The sequence below is a fragment of the Euprymna scolopes genome, chromosome 22 (assembly GCF_053919585.1).
Source record: "Euprymna scolopes isolate OS-2025 chromosome 22, ASM5391958v1, whole genome shotgun sequence".
Classification (NCBI taxonomy): domain Eukaryota; kingdom Metazoa; phylum Mollusca; class Cephalopoda; order Sepiida; family Sepiolidae; genus Euprymna; species Euprymna scolopes.
Genome location: NC_136503.1, coordinates 109952012 through 109973848, shown reverse-complemented (window position 1 = coordinate 109973848; position 21837 = coordinate 109952012). Strand labels below are relative to the sequence as shown.

Below are 21837 nucleotides of genomic sequence, written 5' to 3'. Positions count from 1 at the left end.
TCTTGACAAAATCGTTGATGTACTAGACAGCATGATAGAAGATGTCAGCCAAACAATTGATACCCAGAGTGACGCTAAACAACTAGTAAATCGCATACTAACATACGAGTTTCTAACATTGTTGGGTTTTTGGCACAAAATACTTACGCCAATAGATAGAGTGCAAAAGCGATTGCAAGACAAGACAATGAATTTTCACAATGCTGCCCTAGACATAAAAGGCCTAAGAGATCATTTCAATGATGCAAGAGAAAATTTAGTTGATGAATGCTTGGAAGATGGCAAGAACCTTTGTGAAAAATGGGACGTTGAAATCAAAAGAAGGACAAGGGGAAAAACAAGAATGGCTGGTGAAAATGCACGAGATGCCGGGTTATCAAGAACAGATGAAATGAAACGAGTCATGAAGGGAGCTCTAGACCGCCTGCACACAGAGATGGATGATCGATTCTCCCGGTTATTTGACATAGATTCCAAATTTGGCTTTCTGTTGGATGTCCAGGGCCTTTGTTACGGTCCTGACTCATCTGACTGTGAACAATTAGAGTCTATGTGTGAATATTTAGGAGCTGTGTACAGTTCAGACATAGATAGCAAGCAATTATATGAGGAGATTATTGATTGCAAAATGTTGATATCAAGTCCTGCCAACTTAAAGTTATCGCGTCCTGAAGACCATCTGACATTCATAGTTGAATATAGTGATGAGAGCGTATTTCCCAATCTTCGAATTGCTTTGCAACTAATGTTGACAATGGCAGTATCTATTGCAAGCTGCGAGCGAAGTTTCAGTAAACTGAAACTAATTCTTTCATGTCTCCGAGCCTCAATGAGTCAGGACAGATTGTGTGATCTAGCTTTGATGAGTATAGAAAGGGAAGAATTAGAGAAAACTAACTTTGATAAAATCATAGACGAATTTGCTTCCATAAAGGCACGAAAAGTGTTATTTAAGAATGTTATTATTGAAACAAAAAAGGCCGGATTTATTGATGTTTATTGTGGTATGTTTGTTATCCTTCAATTTCTTCATAATAAAAATAAATGAAGTATGTTGTAGTCCTTTCTTTTTGGATAATTTAGAATTTTATTTCTTAAAGCAAGAATAACCATATAATTACTTTATTAAAACATTCATTTCATCGTTTATCTTTCGTTAAAATTGTGCCTGTATTATAATATTATGTAGGTTAGGTATATCTAAGGTATAAATTATTAAGAAGGGGCGCATATTCAAACTTTTCCATGGGCGCCATTTTACATAGGTACGCAACTGAGTTGGAGTTATTTCCTATTCTTTGTCTTGGTTTTCTTTTGCGACTGAAACTGGATAGAACGGAAAACGAAAAACGTTACAGTATTCTATCTCAGGATATATTTGATTCTCAGAGGATTGCACCACCAGAAGTCGAGTACTTTATAGAGCGATAGAATGATCCAACCATTTTTCCAGCATCTTTAGAAACAGATTGAATATAATTATTATATCTGACATGCTATGGGCTCATAGGAAAACTTTAGTTCAAGCCTATTCAGTCTTTTTTTAAGCCAATGTATATATTATTGTTGTTATAACTCCCTAGGAGTTCTCTCACAGGTCATCATCAGAGATTTATCATCCAATAAATGTCAACAATCTCGCGAAAACGTAATTTTTTTATTATGTTTAATTTTTTATTTTGGAGCCATTATCGATGCGCGACTATGGCTCGAATTTGGCCACCATTTTGTTTTTCGTTTTAACTAAACAGGTTTTAGACTTCCTTTTTGAAAAAAAAAAAAATTAAAATATGTAAAGACATAAAAACAACTGATTCACGTAGGTAGAAGAGTAAATTATCTTGACTTTGCTAACATTTATTTGTTGTATATTTAGTTTTTCACTCCTTTTTACTTTGCTTGCTATTCTGGAAAATCACTAAGAAGATATTAAAAGCGATGGATCGATTGTACTACACAGACAAAGTGGCGCTATAAAGAATTAACTAAGAACAGCCAAAAAAATCAAAACAGAAAGTTCGGAAAGATGAGAAAGAAAAGCTAAGATAACTCTAGTTTCTAATGGAAGTAAGCTGAGAAATAGCGGTTGTCCGTAGTCGATAATAATTATTCAATACTTACTCCAATGAAATGCAGCGCCTTGCCAGCTGCAATGACCTGGCATATTTTATCAATTTTGGCACCGGCTAATTTCAGCCAATTACCACTTGAGGAATCAACATCAGTGAAGGAATCTTTTAGAATCATTGGTAAAGGTCTTGTTGGTTGGCGGCAATCCTCACCCATCCAACCGTGATCACACCTGCAAAAAAAATAAGAGTTTATGTATATGTGAAAGGATGCATTTAAGCATCTATAAAATGGGAGATGGTTGTGACGAAGTGGATTCCGACCTGGACTGACGACAAGGGAGTTCCAAGTTCGAATTCTGACAGTTCCATAGCACCACTTTAAATATGGTTCATTCACATGGCCTCTCTTACAAATACTTGATTCAATAAAATTAGTTCCTTCAACCTCCTCCTAATTTGTCCCCCAGTCCTCGTTTATAATGAGTCATTTTTCTGACAAAGGGGAAAGAAAAAGCTGTATTTTAGGTCGGCAGTATTTTTGCGAGAGCAGTCACCTAAGATGCCGGAATTTTTCTGTTTCTAATTCTATCCTTGTAGCCATGTCACTAATAAGGGTGTTGGAGGTAAACGTTTTACTGGGCTGACATTATCCGCCTGATAGTCAGGAACCCGAACATTATACTAATCACTAAGGAGGCCATCCTACGAGCAGGTGCAAAGTACTGGGGCTGCTGTATTGCCATTTGGTGAATGTAGCAGCTTCTGGTGGGGCTTCTCGATGCCATATTAGTGGGTAATTGTTAAGGCTTTACCTTATCATGATCTACAAAAAATATTTCTTCGCTTCTGTTTCCCCCTTACTTTCCCTCTGCCATGCTCTAACCAAGTTTGTCGACTTATTCCACAAATCCCAAAACTCCATCATAAAAAGTCTCCAGAAAGAATACAAGATTAAACTAAGAACCAACTTCCAATGTAGACCCTCACTACCATGTCTCCTCCCCAACATCAGGGGTCTATGTTCCAACCCTCTAGAGGTTGAAACCCAATTAGAGGAGACCAAATAAGACCTATTATTCTTAAGCAAAACTAGTATTCAACCAACTATTTCCCTAGATAAGTTAATAATTAAAGGATATTCTAACTTAACATCAAAATCTGACCCCAAAGATTGCCATGAACACGGAGTATGTCTACATTAGAGATAGATTTTCATGCGATAGAGGCATCTCCAGGGAAGACCCTAAATTGCCCTGTATGTGCTTATGGATTGCACTTGCTAACACCACTGCGTTTATATTTGCCCTCAATCGCCCCACAACAGCAGAGTTACTATCTTTAAAAGCATATCTGAGAAAATTGACCACATCTGATCTGCTCATCCTTCGGCTAACACTCACGTATGTGGAGACTTGAATGTTCACAATGTTGAATGGTTAGCTCACTCAACCAAGACACATAATGAGTGGAGGTTCTGTCACGATTTCTCCATTGCTTATAACCCACCTGTGTACCCGACACTGACGGCCAGTATGCAAGTCTTCTAGACCTTTTTCTCACAACTTGGCCTGAACTATGTTCATCTTCTGTTCTGTCTCAACTGGGATCTTCCAACCACTCGGTTGACTCAGTTATGATAAAAACAAAACGTAACATTTAAACCAATTTGAGCGATGCGTACGGATATTTTCAGTTACCAAAATTATGAATTTATAGGAGGCGGACATTATAGACAGATTACCCGTGAAAAGACTCAATTCTCTCAACTTAATTGTAAAGGGATTTGCTGGTGTTGTGTCTGGCAAATAAATAATGAAAACCCTATCGCTTTTTTTCCTGTTTGTCTCAATATCTTTTTTACTATTACCCCCTCTCTCCCTTCTCTCTCTCCCTCCCCCTCTCTCTCTCTTTCTATCCTTACTCTCTAGCGCGCATCCTCTGATGTACCTCTCCATCGTACAGTATATCGATACTTTGTGGCTAACTGGGATAGCTTTCATACATTTATATCAGATCTACCTGTGCTCCATGTTTTTTTTAAGTGTCTTCTATAGTATCAGACCTGACCGAATAGTTAATTGTAGGTACAGACCGTTTCATATCCTCCAAAAAAATTCCAGCAAAAACCTAACAGCCAGCTATGATTCTCTCCAGAATGTGCTGCTGTCATTGCGCACAGAAATCACTATTTCTATTGCTTCCAACGTAATAGATGTACTAAGACTAAAGCCGCCTTCAAAACAGCCAGCAACCACTGTAAAAGAGTAATAAAAAATGCGAGAAAGTTGTATGCTCAGTTCATCAAATTCAAAGTAGCTGAGTAGCAGCTAGGGTTCTGAATAGAAGCATGTGCTCTATCCCAACCATCATCAATGGACCTGAGGTAATCTTGTCAGCATCGGACAAAGCCAAACTCTTTGCCAGGAACTTTGTAGCTTATTCTACACTATGCATTCAGCGCTGCTACCCCCCTCCCTGGGTCTGAAAACATGCTATGGGATATACAAATATCTATGAATGATGTTGCCAAGCTAATAAAAGTCACGATTCCAGCAAAGCTACTGGCCCTCACGGCATTCCAATTATAGTAGTGAAACAGCTTCAACCAGAACTTGCTCGCATACTTACAAAGCTGTTTAAGTGTTGTCTTAAGGAGAATTGCTTTCCAACACTCTGGAAAACCTCATCAGTATGTCCTGTATTTAAAAATTCAGGTGATCGGTCATCTCCCTCTCAATACAGACCAATCAGTCTCCTGTGCATCATGAATAAATTGCTGGAATCTATGTTAAATAGAGAAGTAGTAAACCACCTTAGCAGAAATAACCTCCTCAGTGACAGGCAATATGGTTTCCGTTCTGCTAGATCTACAGCAGATGTTTTAACAGTTATATCTCATAGAATTAGCGAATGTCTTGATGGAGGCTTCCTTTCTAGGGCAATTGCTCTTGCCATATCAAAGGCCTTTGATAGGGTATGGCATGAAGGTCTACTCCACAAAATTTCCAGCTAGGGTATAGCTGGAAATATCTTTTCAATTATTAAATCATTTCTCTCTCTAAGATTCATAAGAATAGTGGTTGATGGGCAGAAATCAGAAGTTCATAGTATTAATGCGGGGGTCTATCCTGGGCCCAACTCTATTCCTGATCTACATCAATGATCTCCCAAATCACATCCTAAGATCATTCATAGACATTTATGCTGACGACACTACCATTTATGGTGACACTTCAAAGGCATTAAACGACCAAATTCTCTCTGATTCTCTCTCCTCTGATCTTGAGCACGTAGTACAATGGGGTAAGGAGTGGCTGGTTACTTTTAATGTATCTAAAACCAAGCTTCTATCTTTACATCATCAACATTCTGATCTCCGTCTGGCATCAATTGGGGATGCTCCATGTCTTAACAAGCTTCTGGGTCTGACATTTACTCCTGATCTTAAATGGAACACATACATCAAATCTGTTGCCAAGGCTGCTGGAAAAATGATGGAATCATTCTATGACTCCATTAGATACCTCACTGCTGATGCAATTCTTTATCTATATAAAAGCCAATTACGTCCAAGGATGGAGTACTGCTGCCACATCTGGGTAGGAGCTACTACAAATTGCTTATCCTGCCTTGACAGAGTACAAAATAGACTTCGTAGCTTAGTCGGGGATGCCCTTTTTTCTTCCCTGCAACCTCTCTCCCACAGAAGAGACGTTGCAAGCCTGTCTTCATATAAGAGCCAAGCACGTCCAAGGATGGAGTACTGTTGCTAAATCTGGGCAGGACCTGCTGGAAGCACCTTATTCTGCTTTGACAGAGTTCAAAATAGACTTCGTAGGCTAGTAGGGGATGCCCTTTTCTCTTCCCTGCAACCTATTTCCCCACAAAAGAGATGTTGCAAGCCTGTCTCTGCTTTATCGTTATTTTCATGGCAAGTGCTCGTCTGAGTTCCAATCTTTGGTTCCCTCCTTTCCTGACTTTCACGAAAAACACTCGTCTAGTTGAAATCACTATCAATAATTTTCCCCACTCTTTATCTGTGCCTAAACCTAAACGTAGATTCCATGAACAAAGCTTCTTTCTTAGACCTGCACGCCTGTGAAACTCTTTTTCGTTTTCCTACTTTCTAACTGACTACAATATGGTCGTGTTCAAGTCTAACTTAAACAAATTCTTGATGAGCCGTTCCCCTTAAGTAACCCAATTTACCAAATGTACACTACAAACAATTACTGCGATATTATCCCATTGACTATCATACATCCATTAACCTTTACTCTCTAGTGGCTTCTGGGCCTTAATAAGTGGTGACTCCTATGTAAAAAAAAAAGCCTATCGGTGAGTCATACTTATGCTTTAAATAGCTTTTTTGTCAGCTTAAATTTGAAATAACTTTTTCATAGGTTTATCAGACTTAAATTTGAAATAAGAATTTCGTTTGTCTGTCACGTTCAAGTTTTAAATAGCTTTTTCACATTTAAATTTAAAATAGCATCTACATCTGTCTTTCTGAGAGAGGGACTAGGTTGTTGTTGATCGTCTGGGACGCTTCTACTGAGAAATACCGACCCAGTGCTCCTCCTTTTCTGATCACACCGCGAGAAAGAGATTATTAAAGCATGTTCATCTGCCGGTAACATTTAAGTTTGGTTTAGGTTTTTAGCACTTGTTGTTTTATTTACTCTCAGGTACAGTCATTTTTTTATATATAAATTTGGATATTAAAATTCTGAAAAATTAAACAAAACCTAAAAAAGAATTCAAGGCAATATGCGCTTTCGTAGGTTGATTAGCCAACATGGCCGACCGATGCTAACGTCATGTGGTAATTTAAAACATAGGAACGAAATTCGTCTTAATTGTTTTTGACGCAAAAACAAACGAACTTTTTTGTATCTTCTTTTTCAGACATTTTTTTTTCCGAAGTCTTTTGAGTGTAACGAGAATTTGAACCAAAGAAAGAAAACAGCAAACGAAAAAAGAAAGTTGTGAATATGTTTTTATTAAATGGGTTCATCAACAATATTAGTTCAATTGTATAATTAAAATTAAAATTTTGGAAAAATATTATTTGAATTATTTTTAGCTTTTCTAAGAATAACATTTATTAAAAAAAAAGTAATTGCAACTTCCTTTTCTTTAACTTCACAAATAAGACGAGATCAAATGATAAAAAATGAAATTACAAACAATTTTAAATTACCATATGACATCAGCATCGGTCGGCCATATTGGCTAATAAACCTACGAAAGCCATATAGCCGAATTCAATCATACGAATTTATTTTGTTGCTTCCTTCTTTCTCTTTCTCTACCTATACCCCCTTCCTCTCTCTATTCATCTCTTGATCATTTTGTAAAGTTTAATATTTGGTAGCCACGCAAATTCACAGTGATCTCCAAAAACAACTTAATATAAGTTAGATAAAAAAAAAAGTCATATAGAAAAAAATTGCTCTACATCAAATTTTGATCGACCTTCTTCAGGTGTATATTGTCAAACTCGGGAATTTGAACATTCCCGACTTCGACAAGATACACTTGAAGAAGGTCGGGGATTATATCGACCGAAACGTTGTGAAAATAACACTCATTTAAGGAGTGCGGCCAAAAACAACTTAATATAAGTTAGATAAAAAAAAAAATCATATAGAAAAAAATTGCTCTACATCAAATTTTGATCGACCTTCTTCAGGTGTATATTGTCAAACTCGGGAATTTTTCTGTCGAACTCGGGAATTTGAACATTCCCGACTTCGACAAGATACATTTGAAGAAGGTCGGGGATTATATCGACCGAAACGTTGTGAAAATAACACCCAAGATGAAAACAGTAGTCCGAGGAATCCAAACAATACCAATATCCAATGCTCATCTAAAAAATTCAGAAACGTCATATTAAATTTTGAGTTATATTACGTAAGACGTTTTTAAAAAGATCGATGCGTGCATGAACGTCACGTGATTAGTAAAATACTAAAGTATTCAACTTATTATAAATCATGGAATACTAGACCTTTTAGTCCGTTAAAAACTGGCAAAAGTTATAGACCGTTGACTTAGAATAAGGAGGGATTCTTTGTTTTAGACATGTTAAAAGTTACAAGCCATTTTGTATTATTTGGATTATTCCCATTTTGAGTGTTATTCTCACAACGTTTCGGTCGACGTACCCTCCGACCTTCTACAGACGCATCTTGTCGAACTTGGCCGTCTTTCTGTTGAACATGTGAATCTGCACGGAATTTTGAACGGAACCGTTTATTTAATCCAAGGTGTAATATGGTCTCATTTCGCCAGCTATGGCTGGGTAGAAGTCCTAAGTAATTTGCAATTGTATTATGGGTGTCGCTCATGTTGAGGATTGAACCTTCAACTTCCAGAAGAGTCTAATTTTACAACTGAATTTTACCAAGCACTCTATCTGTTGTTTTTAGATGTAAATATCGCTATGCACATATTATTACTATATTCGTCCAGATTCTCGGGTTTGACAGAAAGATTCCCGAGTTTGACAAGATATAACTGAAGAAGGTCGGAGATTACATCGACCGGAATGCTATGAAACTAATACTCAAGATCAGCACAGTAGTCCAAAGAATCCAAATGATACGAATAATCAATCGTCATCAAAACAAAACAAAAAAAATTAAAAACCGTAAAATCGATATTTTTGGAAATGTCGGAAAAATTATGAAAGCAAAAAAAAAAAAAGTACCTGCACACTTCTCCGTTGCACCACCCATGTCCACTGCACAGTTGCGCGCATCTTTTGCCGATGTAGAGGTTGCGCAATGCCCACGTGTGTTTCTTCTCAAATGGTGCATGTTGAATCCAACGGAACCTCGTAGACAATGATCTGAAACAAAGAAAAAAAAACAAAATGGCGGTAGCATGTCACAGAGAGAGAGAGAGAGAGAGAGAGAGAGAGAGAGAGAGAGAGAGAGAGAGAGGGGAGTATGGGACCATATGTGTTCATCGCCTTGTTTGACAACGATCGCCAACCCAACGCCGCATCGTTGGTCTTCTTTTCTTTCATCTTCTCTTATAGCCGCGTCGGCGTCTCTCAGATTGGCGGTTGCCAAGGGGTGTGTACAAGTATAAAAAATAAAATAAAACAAAACACAAAAAATACAAACTCCAACACATTCTGCAAATATCACACTATTGGTGTGCGTGTGTGTACACGTGTGTGTGTGTGTGTGTGCGCGCGCGCGTGTACGTGACGTCGTCGACTCTCTGACCACGCTAAGGTCCACATCTAAAGTCTGTTTAAGCCTGTTTGTTACTTTTCGGGTTAAAATGGCTAAAATTGACACTTTTATGCTTATTAAAAAAATTGATGCCTTGGATTTTTATGAAACTTTCTGAAAAGTTGTAACTAACTGATTTCTTAGTAATTGTCTGTATTTTTGAGATGAGTTGTTTTCATTGATTGAGATTGTCGGACTGACTTCCTCATCTTGGCTGATTTCTATATAATTTTGTTTGTCTATACTTCGCGATAACTCTTGGGTGTGCCCCAGGGGCTCTTTTAGGGCTAATAAAACACTCCATTTTTGGGACTATTTTACCATATTTGTTCAAAATTTTCTGTGTGTGTCTATTTAGCAGTTTTGCATAGTGCTGAACTCAAAATTAAATATGTTAAGCCCTTGGTGACTTTTGGAGCTAAATGGGGTGGAGGCAAATGATGGACTTAGTCATTTCTTTTTTGCATGGTGCAGAACTCAAATTACATATGTTAAGGCTTAAAACTACACCGGTTGTTCATTTTCACCAGGATTTGACGTCCCCTAGCGACTTTTGGGGCTAAATGGTGTGTGTGTGTAGTGAGAGGGGGACAAATGCTGAACTTAGTCATTTTTTTTATGCTCCGTTCACTGTGCACTCCTGGGGGACCATGCATGCTTCACTTGTTTAATTTGTTTTACTTCTAACACTGAGGAGGACATCGCAAAAGAACAATAATTATAATTACAAATTTAATCTATATATATAAAAGCGAAATGTATGTATGTATGTATGTATGCATGTATGTATGTATGTGTGTTCACTTTTTCTGTATGTCTACAAAAGGCTTTTTTAACCGTCATTCTCAGTTGGCTCGCTTCTTCTTAAAACTTTTTATATGCTGCCTAAATCATAATATGTATGAGTTAACAACGGGGGTCGCCCGTCTATTTTATTTGCCCGACTTTTACAAGCTATTTTCGAGATCTTTTTTGATCGCTGCATAGCGGGGAAAACAGAAACTGGCTTCCAGCGCAAAACTAGGTCAAACATCACACAACTTGACGTTCTCGCACCTGCTAATTTCGGTTTATAAATGACAATTTAACACACTTACCAACTCATGATTAGGTCGCAGGGTTTTTTTTCCATTTCCTTTCCACCTCCGCGTCAAAGGTTCGGGGTTCAAGCCTGCCTACCTTTGACTAAAACCTTTTTTCTTTTACACCTCCAACTTTTTTTTTCTTTTACACAGCCAACTTTGATTTTTAAACAGGGTTGTTTTGATCTACCTACCCTCCCACCAACACACACCTCCAAACACCCGGGAAACGCTGGATACCCCTGCTAGTCTATAAATATAAAACCGAAAACGTATGTATGTGTGTATGTGTGTTCGCTTTTTATGTATGTCTACAAAAGGCTTTTTTCAGAGAAGCGGTCGGTCGCTTCACAACTTTTTAAAACTTTTTATATCACATGTAAATCGTAATATCTCAAAGTTAACAACGGAGCTCGCCTGTCTATTTAATTTGCTCGACTTCGGGAAGATAAATATTCAACATTTGTCGCTCGCCACATGTGGATTAGTCTTTTTCCTATAATAAAAGCGACACTAATTCTGGCAGTATTTTCCGTCTATCGGCGGAAATGTCCGAAAGCAATCAGCTTTGATCAATGTGGAAATATTTTCCATATAGCAAACAATTGCTATTCAATTTGGACAAGGGGAGCTGTTTCCCCCTACCCCCAACGTCTTGGGAAAATAAAAAAAAGCATTCCCGCATTAAATGAAATGCTACCCCGCAGGCAAAAGTTGACCTCATTAAATCATTAAAACGTGCACCTGCCAAATCCAAGTAATTAAATAAATTCAAACGTATTTCCGTTAGCATCTCGCGGTGGCCCAATGGTTAAAACCGTCGCACTTTTTTTTTCACACTTTAATTTACAACTTTGCCTCAAGGGTCCGGGTTCGATTCTCATACTTACCTACCAAAACATTTTTTTATTTAACCCCCCCCCCCCGGAGTTTTGATTTACCCAAAACCACACACACCTCCAAACACCCGGACAAAGTCGGGTATCCCTCGCTACTCTATATATATAAAAGCGAAAATGTATGTGTGTACGTGTGTTCGCTTTTTGTGTATGTCTTCAAAAGGCTTTTTTCCGGCGGATTCTCGAGGCCGTCGCTCATTTTTAAAACTTTTTATATCACGTCTAAATGATAATATCTATGACTTAACAACTTAACAATGCCTCCAGCATTATTCAGGTGTTTCTTGTTCGCAATGACCCGTGGCGTAACATATAAAGTAATAGGTATTTAATAATAAATAATTTCATGGATAAATTCAGTCTTAAGTGACACTCTTCTGGAGGTTGAAGGTTCAATCCTGAGTGCAGGCGATATAAAGATTACAACTGAAAATTACTTAAGATTTCTACCTAGTCACTGGCTGACTGAACGAGAATATGCTACCTCTGTGGATTAAATAAAGGGTTCTGTTTAAAATTCCGCGAAGATTACAGAGTTTGACAGAAAGATTCCTGAGTTTAACAAGATACACCTGAAGAAGGTCAAAGGTTACATCGGCCGAAGCGTTGGGAAAATAACATTCAAAATGAGAACAATTGTTCGAATAATACAAACACAAACATAATTCAGTTGTAAGATTGCATCCATCCGCCTGACAACGTAAGGATGAGCCAAAGTCATATCTGGGTATTACTTTTTTCACATCGTATGAAGTAATCTCAAAGTTATGCCATGGAAACGTTGATAATTAACCCCCCCCCAAAAAAAAACAAAAGAACAAAACAAGACAAAACAAAACAAACTATCGTTTCAGGTCAAAATTTTGCTTTGTACTTACGAATGAGTATCAAATTTGAACAAATCAGAAGTTAAAATACAGTCAAAATTTCGTCCATGATCGAAATTTTCAAGATCCAGGTCTTGTAAGATGGGGGACGTCATTGGTTACAATATGGACCATGCAGTAAGTCTCTACGATGAAGAAAACTTAATTTATCACCTAGTTTGTGATATTTGCATAGATATCACAAAAAGAAATTAAAGCAATTTTAATGCAATGACACATATTTTGACCAACAGGTGATTATTTGTCAAGCGATGTGGACGCTAGGCTGGACACACAAATATCGTCACAAACCAACAAACGAATCCGACCAAATCAGAATCTTATTGACAGAGGTGAATATATATGCCTTAATAAATATTTGGAACGCAAATCATTCTTTTGTGAAAGAGAAGAAGATTGACATTTATTGGATGGATTTCTATCAGTATTTTGTTTAATTTTCGACTTTTGAGCGATTATCGAGTCTTTCCAAATGATCATCTACTGCCAACCATTCTGTTCTTGTTCTAACTTAAGTGGTCGGCACTACTTACGTTTCAGCGTAAACACTCTAAAATAAGTTAACACAAAAAAATCTTATCTATATAAGTAGAAGAGTAATTCATCTTACTTTTGGCAACATTTATTCGGTATATATTTGTTTTTTTTTTACCACTTTTTCGTTTTGTTGCTTGTACTGAAAAATGCCCTTGTAGTTTTTACTAAAATATCACCACTTATAAAGGCCTAAATACCACTCGAAAATAAGGGTTTCATAAGTGTAGGTGATGATTGGTAATAATAAAAACAGAATTTGATTATTTAAGAGTGTGATACTATCGGCGTGTTGGGATGTGGAGGAGAAAGAGGAAAAGTATGACAAAAAAGGAGAAATATGTTTATCGGTAGCACAATCGATATGAAGTTGTTCACAAAGGCACACAAAAGGAAGTTGAAATGGGATTGTTAGTTAAGATGTGGCAGTGAACAGAAAAACGGACCGAACAAAGACCCGGCCAATATATTTTAGAGTTTGTTTTGAGAGTGTCTATGTGTTTTGCGACAGTTTTAAAAGGCTGGGAGTAGTTATGAATAGTTTTGGGTTGACAATAGTTTAGAATTGAAGACAGTTTCGAGATAGTCGAAAGCAGACTGTGGCTTGGAGGAAATGGGAAAATGAATTTATCAACCGATTGATGAACGTAGCCTCGTGTTAGGTAAATCCCGGGCAACACCGGAAAAGGAAGCATATATTCCGTTATCTATCTATCTAACTATCTATCTAATTATATATCTATCTAGCAGATTAAACAACAGGGATTGAATCGTAGGAAACAATAAGGTGAGCGAGCATGCAGGTGTAAAAAGGGTCAAGGGGTTATGTTGTGACATGTATCAAACTCTGTGACTGATCATTTGCACCGGAAATATCTGAATGCGCACCGGGATGTGGCGTGTCAGGTGTTCCAGTTTGAGTAGGCCGAGTTAAGTTCAGTTGTTAGGTTTGAGTGGCCGAGAAAGGCAAGTGGGATAAAAAAGAATGGAGACAGAGAAACCACAAGCCAAGATTCACTCCAGTTCTGCTGTGACGAGATATATGAGGAGTGAAATACATATATATATATAAACTCACTGGTTTTGGATCCCTGTCTTGAAGCGTTTCCTTTAAACAAGTCCCAGCTCCCCGAAGTACGTTTTGTGAATCCCCCAGAAGCGAGCAGCAGCAGAAACAGGAATGTCGTCATGTTACGAGTATTATATGTTCTGACACGCACACACCTATAATACTAGCCGAGTCATGGGCCGATAAATAGACATAACGGATCTGAAGACAATAGTCTGTTAAATAAGCAGTTAGTTAAGAATACATAAAAACGATTTAGTGAGAATGAAATAAGCAACACTCGACAATAGATGTAGATATGGACGTTAGCGCGTAGAAGGTCGATGGTGTCACACACTCTGGAGCAACTAATATTTATGGACAGTGTCGGAATCTGTGTTTTTTGTTTCTTTTGTTTTATGGTATTACTTATGAGACAATGCACCCCCCTCGGCAGTCGTCAATGTGTGAGAGACTACCGAAACAGATTTGGAGGTAGGTGATGTTGTCGAGTGAGTAACAGGCGGCGTATGAAAGGGGCCAACCCTCAGTTTGTTCAGGTATGCGTAAAACGAATATCGCAAGGAAAATTAGCAGAGACAGACATACTACTAGTTTTGGAGCTAGTTTTATTACTGCGTGTATTTTGAAATGTAAATCACTGGCGACCATGTTTGAACAGGCGGCATATGAAAGGGGCAAACCCTCAGTTTGTTCAGGTATGCTGAAAACGAATATCGCAATGGAAAATTAGCATAGTCTGACTATAGATTCACCATCAAAGTATTGAAATGTTTTTATTTTATTTTACAAAGGAATCACTGCCTATCAAGCCCCAGAGACCACTCGAGGGGTTAAAGAGTGTACAGTAGTCGATGGGACAATATCATAGTAATCGTTAGAAGTGTAAATTTGGTAAATCAGATTACTTAAGATGAACGGCTTATCAAGAACTTGTTTACATTCGACTTGAAGAGGACGAATAAAAACTATACAGCTGAAAGAACTCGCGAAAACTATCATTTTAACGATGCCTTTCAAATCGTAAACTGCTTGTTTACATTTGTGTACAGTTTTCGAAGATAATAAAAAGTGTAAAAAAAAGCAAACCTTTAGAATCCTAAAAAGATCTCCCGGAAGCATTTTTGCAACATGAAAAACATACAAACCAAAATAAAGAGAGGAGGCACCCTACTCCAAAATATGGTTTATTACATCGCTTAAAAAAGAAGAATCTTAATTTAGACGCTCCAATAATACGATAATTGGGTGGGGGAAGCAAATGGTTTTCTTTTTTCTAACTTGGTTTTAAAAAGTTTTTATTGCTAACATTTATTTTCATGAACTCTAACCACACCTCACAACCCTAATCCGGCCGGTCGGTAAAAAAGTTTTTATTTTTTTAAATTTTGTTGAAACCGACAACACACATACGCACGCACGTACACACATACACACACACACACACACACACACACACACACACACACACACACACACACACACACACGCACGCACACATAAGCATCGCTTCTTGTCACCAAGCTGAAGAAGAGAGAAAGTGGGGGAAGGAGAGAAAGGGTCGTGTTTTCTGCACTGCACGTGCCGGGGTCAAACAGAAGTTAAATGAAATCGATTATAAATGCCTCGACAAAGTTGTGTCTGAACTTTTTATTCTATGAAACTTAAGATTAATAAAACGAAATAATCGTGACCCGTGGAAATTCCACGGCGAATATTTCGCATTCAATAAGAACAAAACGAAAAAGTAGTGAACAAATAAATATATAAGAAAATGAATGTTACCAAAGGCAAGATAAGTTACTTTTCTACCTACCTAGATCACATTTTTGTTGTTTTAACTTATTTTAAAACGTTTATTTAACACAAACAAAAGTAGCGCACAGTGTTAAGTTAGAATAATAAAGAAGTGTCTGACATTTTACAGACATCTTGTGAGACTCGATAATCGCTCCAAACTCGAAAATTAAGCAAAATACTGGTAGCAACACATCCAATAAATGTCAGCAAACGTTCGAACATGTTTTCTTTTTCACATTAGCGAAACTCTTATCAGAGCAAAAGCGAAAATGAGAAGCAAACACAAATGAAGAAGTCGGTTTTTATCGTTGAGCACAAAAACAAAAACAAAAAGAGTATCTAATCTAATAGGCCCCGCGCTATAGGTCAATCTCCAAAGTCTGTCCCATCGCCTGAGTATTGCATCCCTGTTTACAAGTACTTTAATGGGATGTGCTCTGATGAACCAATAGCACTTATACCAGTGGCCGGAAAACATGTACCGGGAAAACTCGTCTCTGGAAAAACCGTACCCGGAAAACTTGTACCGTTCAGTTTGTCCAGGCATGCTGAAAACGAATATCGCAAGGAAAATTAGCACAGACAAATAGTTTTGGAGCTAGTTTTATTAATGCGTGTATTTTGAAATGTAAATCACTGGCGACCATGTTTGAACGGGGGGCAAATGAAAGGGGGCAACCCTCAGTTTGTTCAAGTATGCTGAAAACGAATATCACAAGGAAAATTAGCACAGACAGACGAATAGTTTTCGAGATAGTAATGCTTGTATTTTGAAATGTAAATCACTGGCGACCATGTTTGAACAGGCGGCATATGAAAGGGGCCAACCCTAAGTTTGTTCAGGTATGCTTAAAACGAATATTGCAAGGAAAATTAGCAGAGACAGACAGACTACTAGTTTTGGAGCTAGTTTTATTAATGCGTGTATTTTGAAATGTACATTAGTTGTTACCATGTTTGAACAGGCGGCATATGAAAGGGGCCAATCCTCAGTTTGTTCAGGTACGCTGAAAACGAATATCGCAAGGAAAATTAGCACAGACAGACTACTAGTTTTGGAGCTAGTTTTATTAATGCGTGTATTTGGAAATGTAAATCACTGTCGACCATGTTTGAACAGGCGGCATATGAAAGGGGCAAAACCTCAGTTTCTTCAGGTATGCTGGAAACGAATATCGCAAGGAAAATTAGCAGTGAAGGACAGACTACTAGTTTTGGAGCTAGTTTTATTAATGCGTGTATTTTGAAATGTACATCAGTGGTTACTGGTTACCATGTTTGAACAGGCGGCATATGAAAGAGGCCAATCCTCAGTTTGTTCAGGTATGCTGGAAACGAATATCGCAAGGAAAATTAGCACAGACAGACAGACAAATCGTTTTCGAGATATTAATGCGTGTATTTTGAAATGTAAAGTAAAATAGATGGCCCATCAAGCCAGAAATAAATTAATGACAGTTTAAAGGCTTCAAAATCGCTTTCGAATTGTCTATGACATGATCGTGATTTTCTCATAAAATTCAACATCAACTGTCGATTTATTCGTCGCATTAACTCGCATCCTAGACTTGATTTAACCCGTAAGTGTCGACTCATAAATCAATCGAAATATATACATAAAAAAAAAAAAATTTGTTCAGGTATGCTTAAAACGAATATTGCAAGGAAAATTAGCAGAGACAGACAGACTACTAGTTTTGGAGCTAGTTTTATTAATGCGTGTATTTTGAAATGTAAATCACTGGCGACCATGTTTGAACAGGCGGCATATGAAAGGGGCCAACCCTCAGTTTGATCAGGTATGTTGAAAACGAATATCGAAAGGAAAAATAGCAGTGACAGACAGACTACTAGTTTTGGAGCTAGTTTTATTAATGCGTGTATTTGGAAATGTAAATCACTGGCGACCATGTTTGAACAGTTTGAACAGGCGGCGTATGAAAGGGGCCAACCCTCAGTTTGGCTCAGGTATGCTGAAAACGAATATCGCAGCAGAACTTAAAACACTTGTTCAGGTAGGTAGAAGAGTAACTTATCTTGCCTTTGGTAACATTTACATATACATTTGATTTGTATTTTGTTTTTTTCAACTTTTACGCTTTGTTGTCTTAACTCCGAAGGATTAACCTTAGAATTTCCACAGGTCTCATTAGTTAAAACGAATTATTTTGCAGTTCAAATTGGCGTTAAATAAACAAATCTGACTGACACAGGGTTTTCCATTTCCGGTTGTCGCCGCCGACAACGCTCTTATATTTACAATCGAAAGCGTCGCCAAGATCGTTCGTCGCTGTGTCTGTGTGTGTGAGTGGGGGCAAAGTTGTAACATTCAATAAAATCAACAGCTTTAATTTCTATGAATCGTCATTCGCGTATCGGTGCGAAGTCGAGTGTCGGCGTTCTTGTCTCGTTGAAGAAGTAAGTTTTTTTAACACAGTTGAGTTGGAAATGGATTTCTGCACGTGCATCATGGCTTGACGATAAGAATAACAATACAAATAACAACAATAATTATTATCTTCAAGTCTCTTCTTAAAGGGACTTTTCGGCTGGCTACGAAGTTACAACTAGCTAATGGACACTCGACACTGTCAATGAGTTATGCGAAACAGACGGACTGTTCCGCTGTATCAAAGTTATTAAGTGTGGTTAGACTGAAACTCATCAAAGCGAGTAATCTAAGTTTCAACTAGCTAATAGACATTCGGCACTTTCAATGAGTTATGCGATCATCGCTACTTGTCCAAAAACGGACTGTTCCGCTGTATCACAGTTATTAAGGGTGGTTAGAGTGTAACTCATCAGAGCCAGTAACCTAACTTACAACTAGCTAGTCAACATTCGACACTGTCATTGAGTTATGCGATACACTGCTAATTGTCCAGAGACGGACTGTTCTACTGTATCACAGTTGTAAAGGGTGGGTAGACTAAAACTCATAAGAGTCAGTAATCTAATTTACAACTAGCTTATCGACAGTAGACACTTTCACTGAGTTTACGTGTGTGTGTGTGTGTGTCTTTTTTTTTGTGTGTGTGTGTGTGTTTGCTTCGTTAACATTCAGACTGTCCATTTTAAAATCGTTCGGGTATGCTGAAAACGAATATCGCAAGGAAAATTAGCACAGACAAATAGTTTTCGAGATACTAATGCGTGTATTTTGAAATGTAAATCACTGGCGACCATGTTTGAACAGGCAGCATATGAAAGGGGCCAACCCTCAGTTTATTCAGGTATGCGCTGAAAACGAATATCGCAAGGAAAATTAGCAGAGACAAATAGTTTTGGAGCTAGTTTTATTAATGCGTGTATTTTGAAATGTAAATCACTGGCGACCATGTTTGAACAGTTTGAACAGGCGGCATATGAAAGTGGCCAACCCTCAGTTTGTTCAGGTATGCTGAAAACGAATATCGCAAGGAAAATTAGCAGAGACAAATAGTTTTGGAGATAGTTTTATTAATGCGTGTATTTTGAAATGCAAATCACTGGCGACCATGTTTAAACATGCGGCATATGAACGGGGCCAACCCTCAGTTTGTTCAGGTATGCTGAAAACGAATATCGCAAGGAAGATTAGCAGAGACAGACAGACAAACTACTAGTTTTGGAGCTAGTTTTATTAATGCGTGTATTGTGAAATGTAAATCCCTGGCGACCATGTTTGAATAGGGGGCATATGAAAGGGGCCAACCCTCAGTTTGTTCAGGTATGCTGAAAACGAATATCGCAAGGAAAATTAGCACAGACAGACGAATAGTTTTCGAGATAGTAATGCGTGTATTTTGAAATGTAAATCACTGGCGACCATGTTTGAACAGGCGGCATATGAAAGTGGCCAACCCTCAGTTTGTTCAGGTATGCTGAAAACGAATATCGCAAGGAAAATCAGCACAGACTGACTATAGATTCACCATCATAGTATTGAAATATTTTTTATTTTATAAAGGAATCACTACTTATCAAGCCCCAGAGGCCACTCGAGGATAAGGGTTAAAGTGTGTACAGTTGTCAATTGGACAATATCATAGTAATCATTAGAAGTGTCAATTTGGTAAATTGGATTACTTAAGAGGAACGGCTCATCAGGAACTTATGTACATTGGACTTGAAGACGACGAAATAAAAATATAAAGTTGAAAGAACTAGCGAAAAATACCATTTTAACGATGCCTTTCAACTCGTAAACTGCCTGTTTACAGTTTTTTACATTTAAAAAGTGTAAAAAAAAAAAGCAAACCTTTAGAATCCTAAAAAGATCTCCCGGGAGCATTTTTGCAACATGAAAGATATACAAACCAAAATAAAGAGAGGAGGCAACCCTACTCCAAAATATGGTTTATTACATCGCCTAAAAAAAAGAAGAATCGGGGGCTCCAATAATACGATAATTTGGTGGGGAAGTAAATTGTTTTCTTTTTTCTAACTTGATTGTAAAAAGTTTTTATTGCTAACATTTATTTTCATAAACTCTAACCACACCTCACAACCCTAATCCGGCCGGTCGGTAAAAAAGTTTTTATTTTTTAAAATTTTGTTGAAACCGACAACACACATACGCACGCACACACGCACACATAAGCATCGCTTCTTGTCAGCAAGCTAAAGAAGAGAGAAAGTGGGGGGAAGAAGAGAAAGGATCGTGTTCTCTGCACTGCACGTGCCGGGGTCAAACAGAAGTTAAATGAAATCGATTAAAAATGGCTCCACAAAGTTGTGTCTTAACTTTTTATTCTATGAAACTTAAGATTAATAAAACGAAATAATCGTGACCCGTGGAAATTCCACGGCGAATATTTCGCATTCAATAAGAACAAAACGAAAAAGTAGTGAACAAATAAATATATAAAAAAAATGAATGTTACCAAAGGCAAGATAAGTTACCCTTCTACCTACCTAGATCACATTTTTGTTGTTTTAATTTATTTTAAAACGTTTATTTAACACAAACAAAAGTAGCGCACAGTTTTAAGTTAGAACAATAAATAAGTGTCTGACATTTTACAGACATCTTGTGAGACTCGATAATCGCTCCAAACTCGAAAATTAAGCAAAATACTGGTAGCAACACATCCAATAAATGTCAGCAAACGTTCGAACATGTTTTCTTTTCACATTAGCGAAACACTTATCAGAGAAAAAGCGAAAATGAGAAGCAAACACAAATGAAGAAGTCGGTTTTTATCGTTGAGCACAAAAACAACAACAAAAAAAGAGTATCTAATCTAATAGGCCCCGTGCTATAGGTCAATCTCCAAAGTCTGTCCCATCGCATCAGTGTTGTATCCCTGTTTACAAGTACTTTAATGGGATGTGCTCTGATGAATCTATAGCATTTATACCAGTGCCCGGAAAACTTGTCCCGGGAAAACTCGTCTCCGGAAAACTCGTACTGTTCAGTTTGTTCAGGTATGCTGAAAACGAATATCGCAAGGAAAATTAGCAGAGACAAATAGTTTTGGAGCTAGTTTTATTAATGCGTGTATTTTGAAATGTAAATCACTGGCGACCATGTTTGAACAGTTTGAACAGGCGGCATATGAAAGTGGCCAAACCTCAGTTTGTTCAGGTATGCTGAAAACGAATATCGCAAGGAAAATTAGCAGAGACAAATAGTTTTGGAGCTAGTTATATTAATGCGCGTATTTTGAAATGTAAATGCATAAACACACTCATGCACACACTTTCATAAACACACACACTCGCAAAAACACACACATATACGCAAACCCACACGTAGACACAAATACACACCAACACAAATCAACTTTCCGTTAGAAGCTGTAATGGGGTGGGGACGGGTGGGTGTCATAAGTGTCAAGCGAATTTGAAAGTTTGTTAACGAAATATATATCTATCTATCTATATATCTATAAAAACAGAGATGTGTGTGCCACAGACGATTTCTGATTGGTTAATCCAATAATCACATCTCCTAAAAAACTATGGTTCGTAGGCTCTTACCTTTACCATAAAATATTATGGCTTGATTTATTGTCCATCTTGGAAGGGTTTAATTTTTTCCTAACTTGCGATTTACAAATTAAAAAAATACGAAACTGACTATCTAACAATCGAACCTCCGACATCACGGCCGCCATTATGAAACTAAACCAAAAAAAAAAAAAAAAAAGCGCCTTCACTCGTGGTCTTTACATTTCGGGTTTGGGTACTTGTGCAGTTTTCCATTGACATTAAAAAATGGAAATATTTAAAAAAATATATATATATTGTACGTACT

At 37.5% G+C, this 21837-nt stretch overlaps 1 protein-coding gene across 1 annotated transcript in view; it reads right to left on the bottom strand.

Moving 5' to 3' along the window:
- The window catches only part of LOC145243755 (reelin-like), a 64294-nt gene extending 52006 nt beyond the window's left edge, over positions 1–12288 (bottom strand). Inside the window, exons 1-3 of the mRNA XM_080106799.1 lie at positions 12185–12288; positions 8791–8931; positions 2122–2302 (exon numbers count right to left, since the gene is read on the bottom strand). Coding sequence (XP_079962925.1) covers positions 2122–2302; positions 8791–8931; positions 12185–12288 — 426 coding nt within the window. The remainder of the gene's footprint in view (positions 1–2121; positions 2303–8790; positions 8932–12184) is intronic.
- Positions 12289–21837: the final 9549 nt, after the last annotated feature.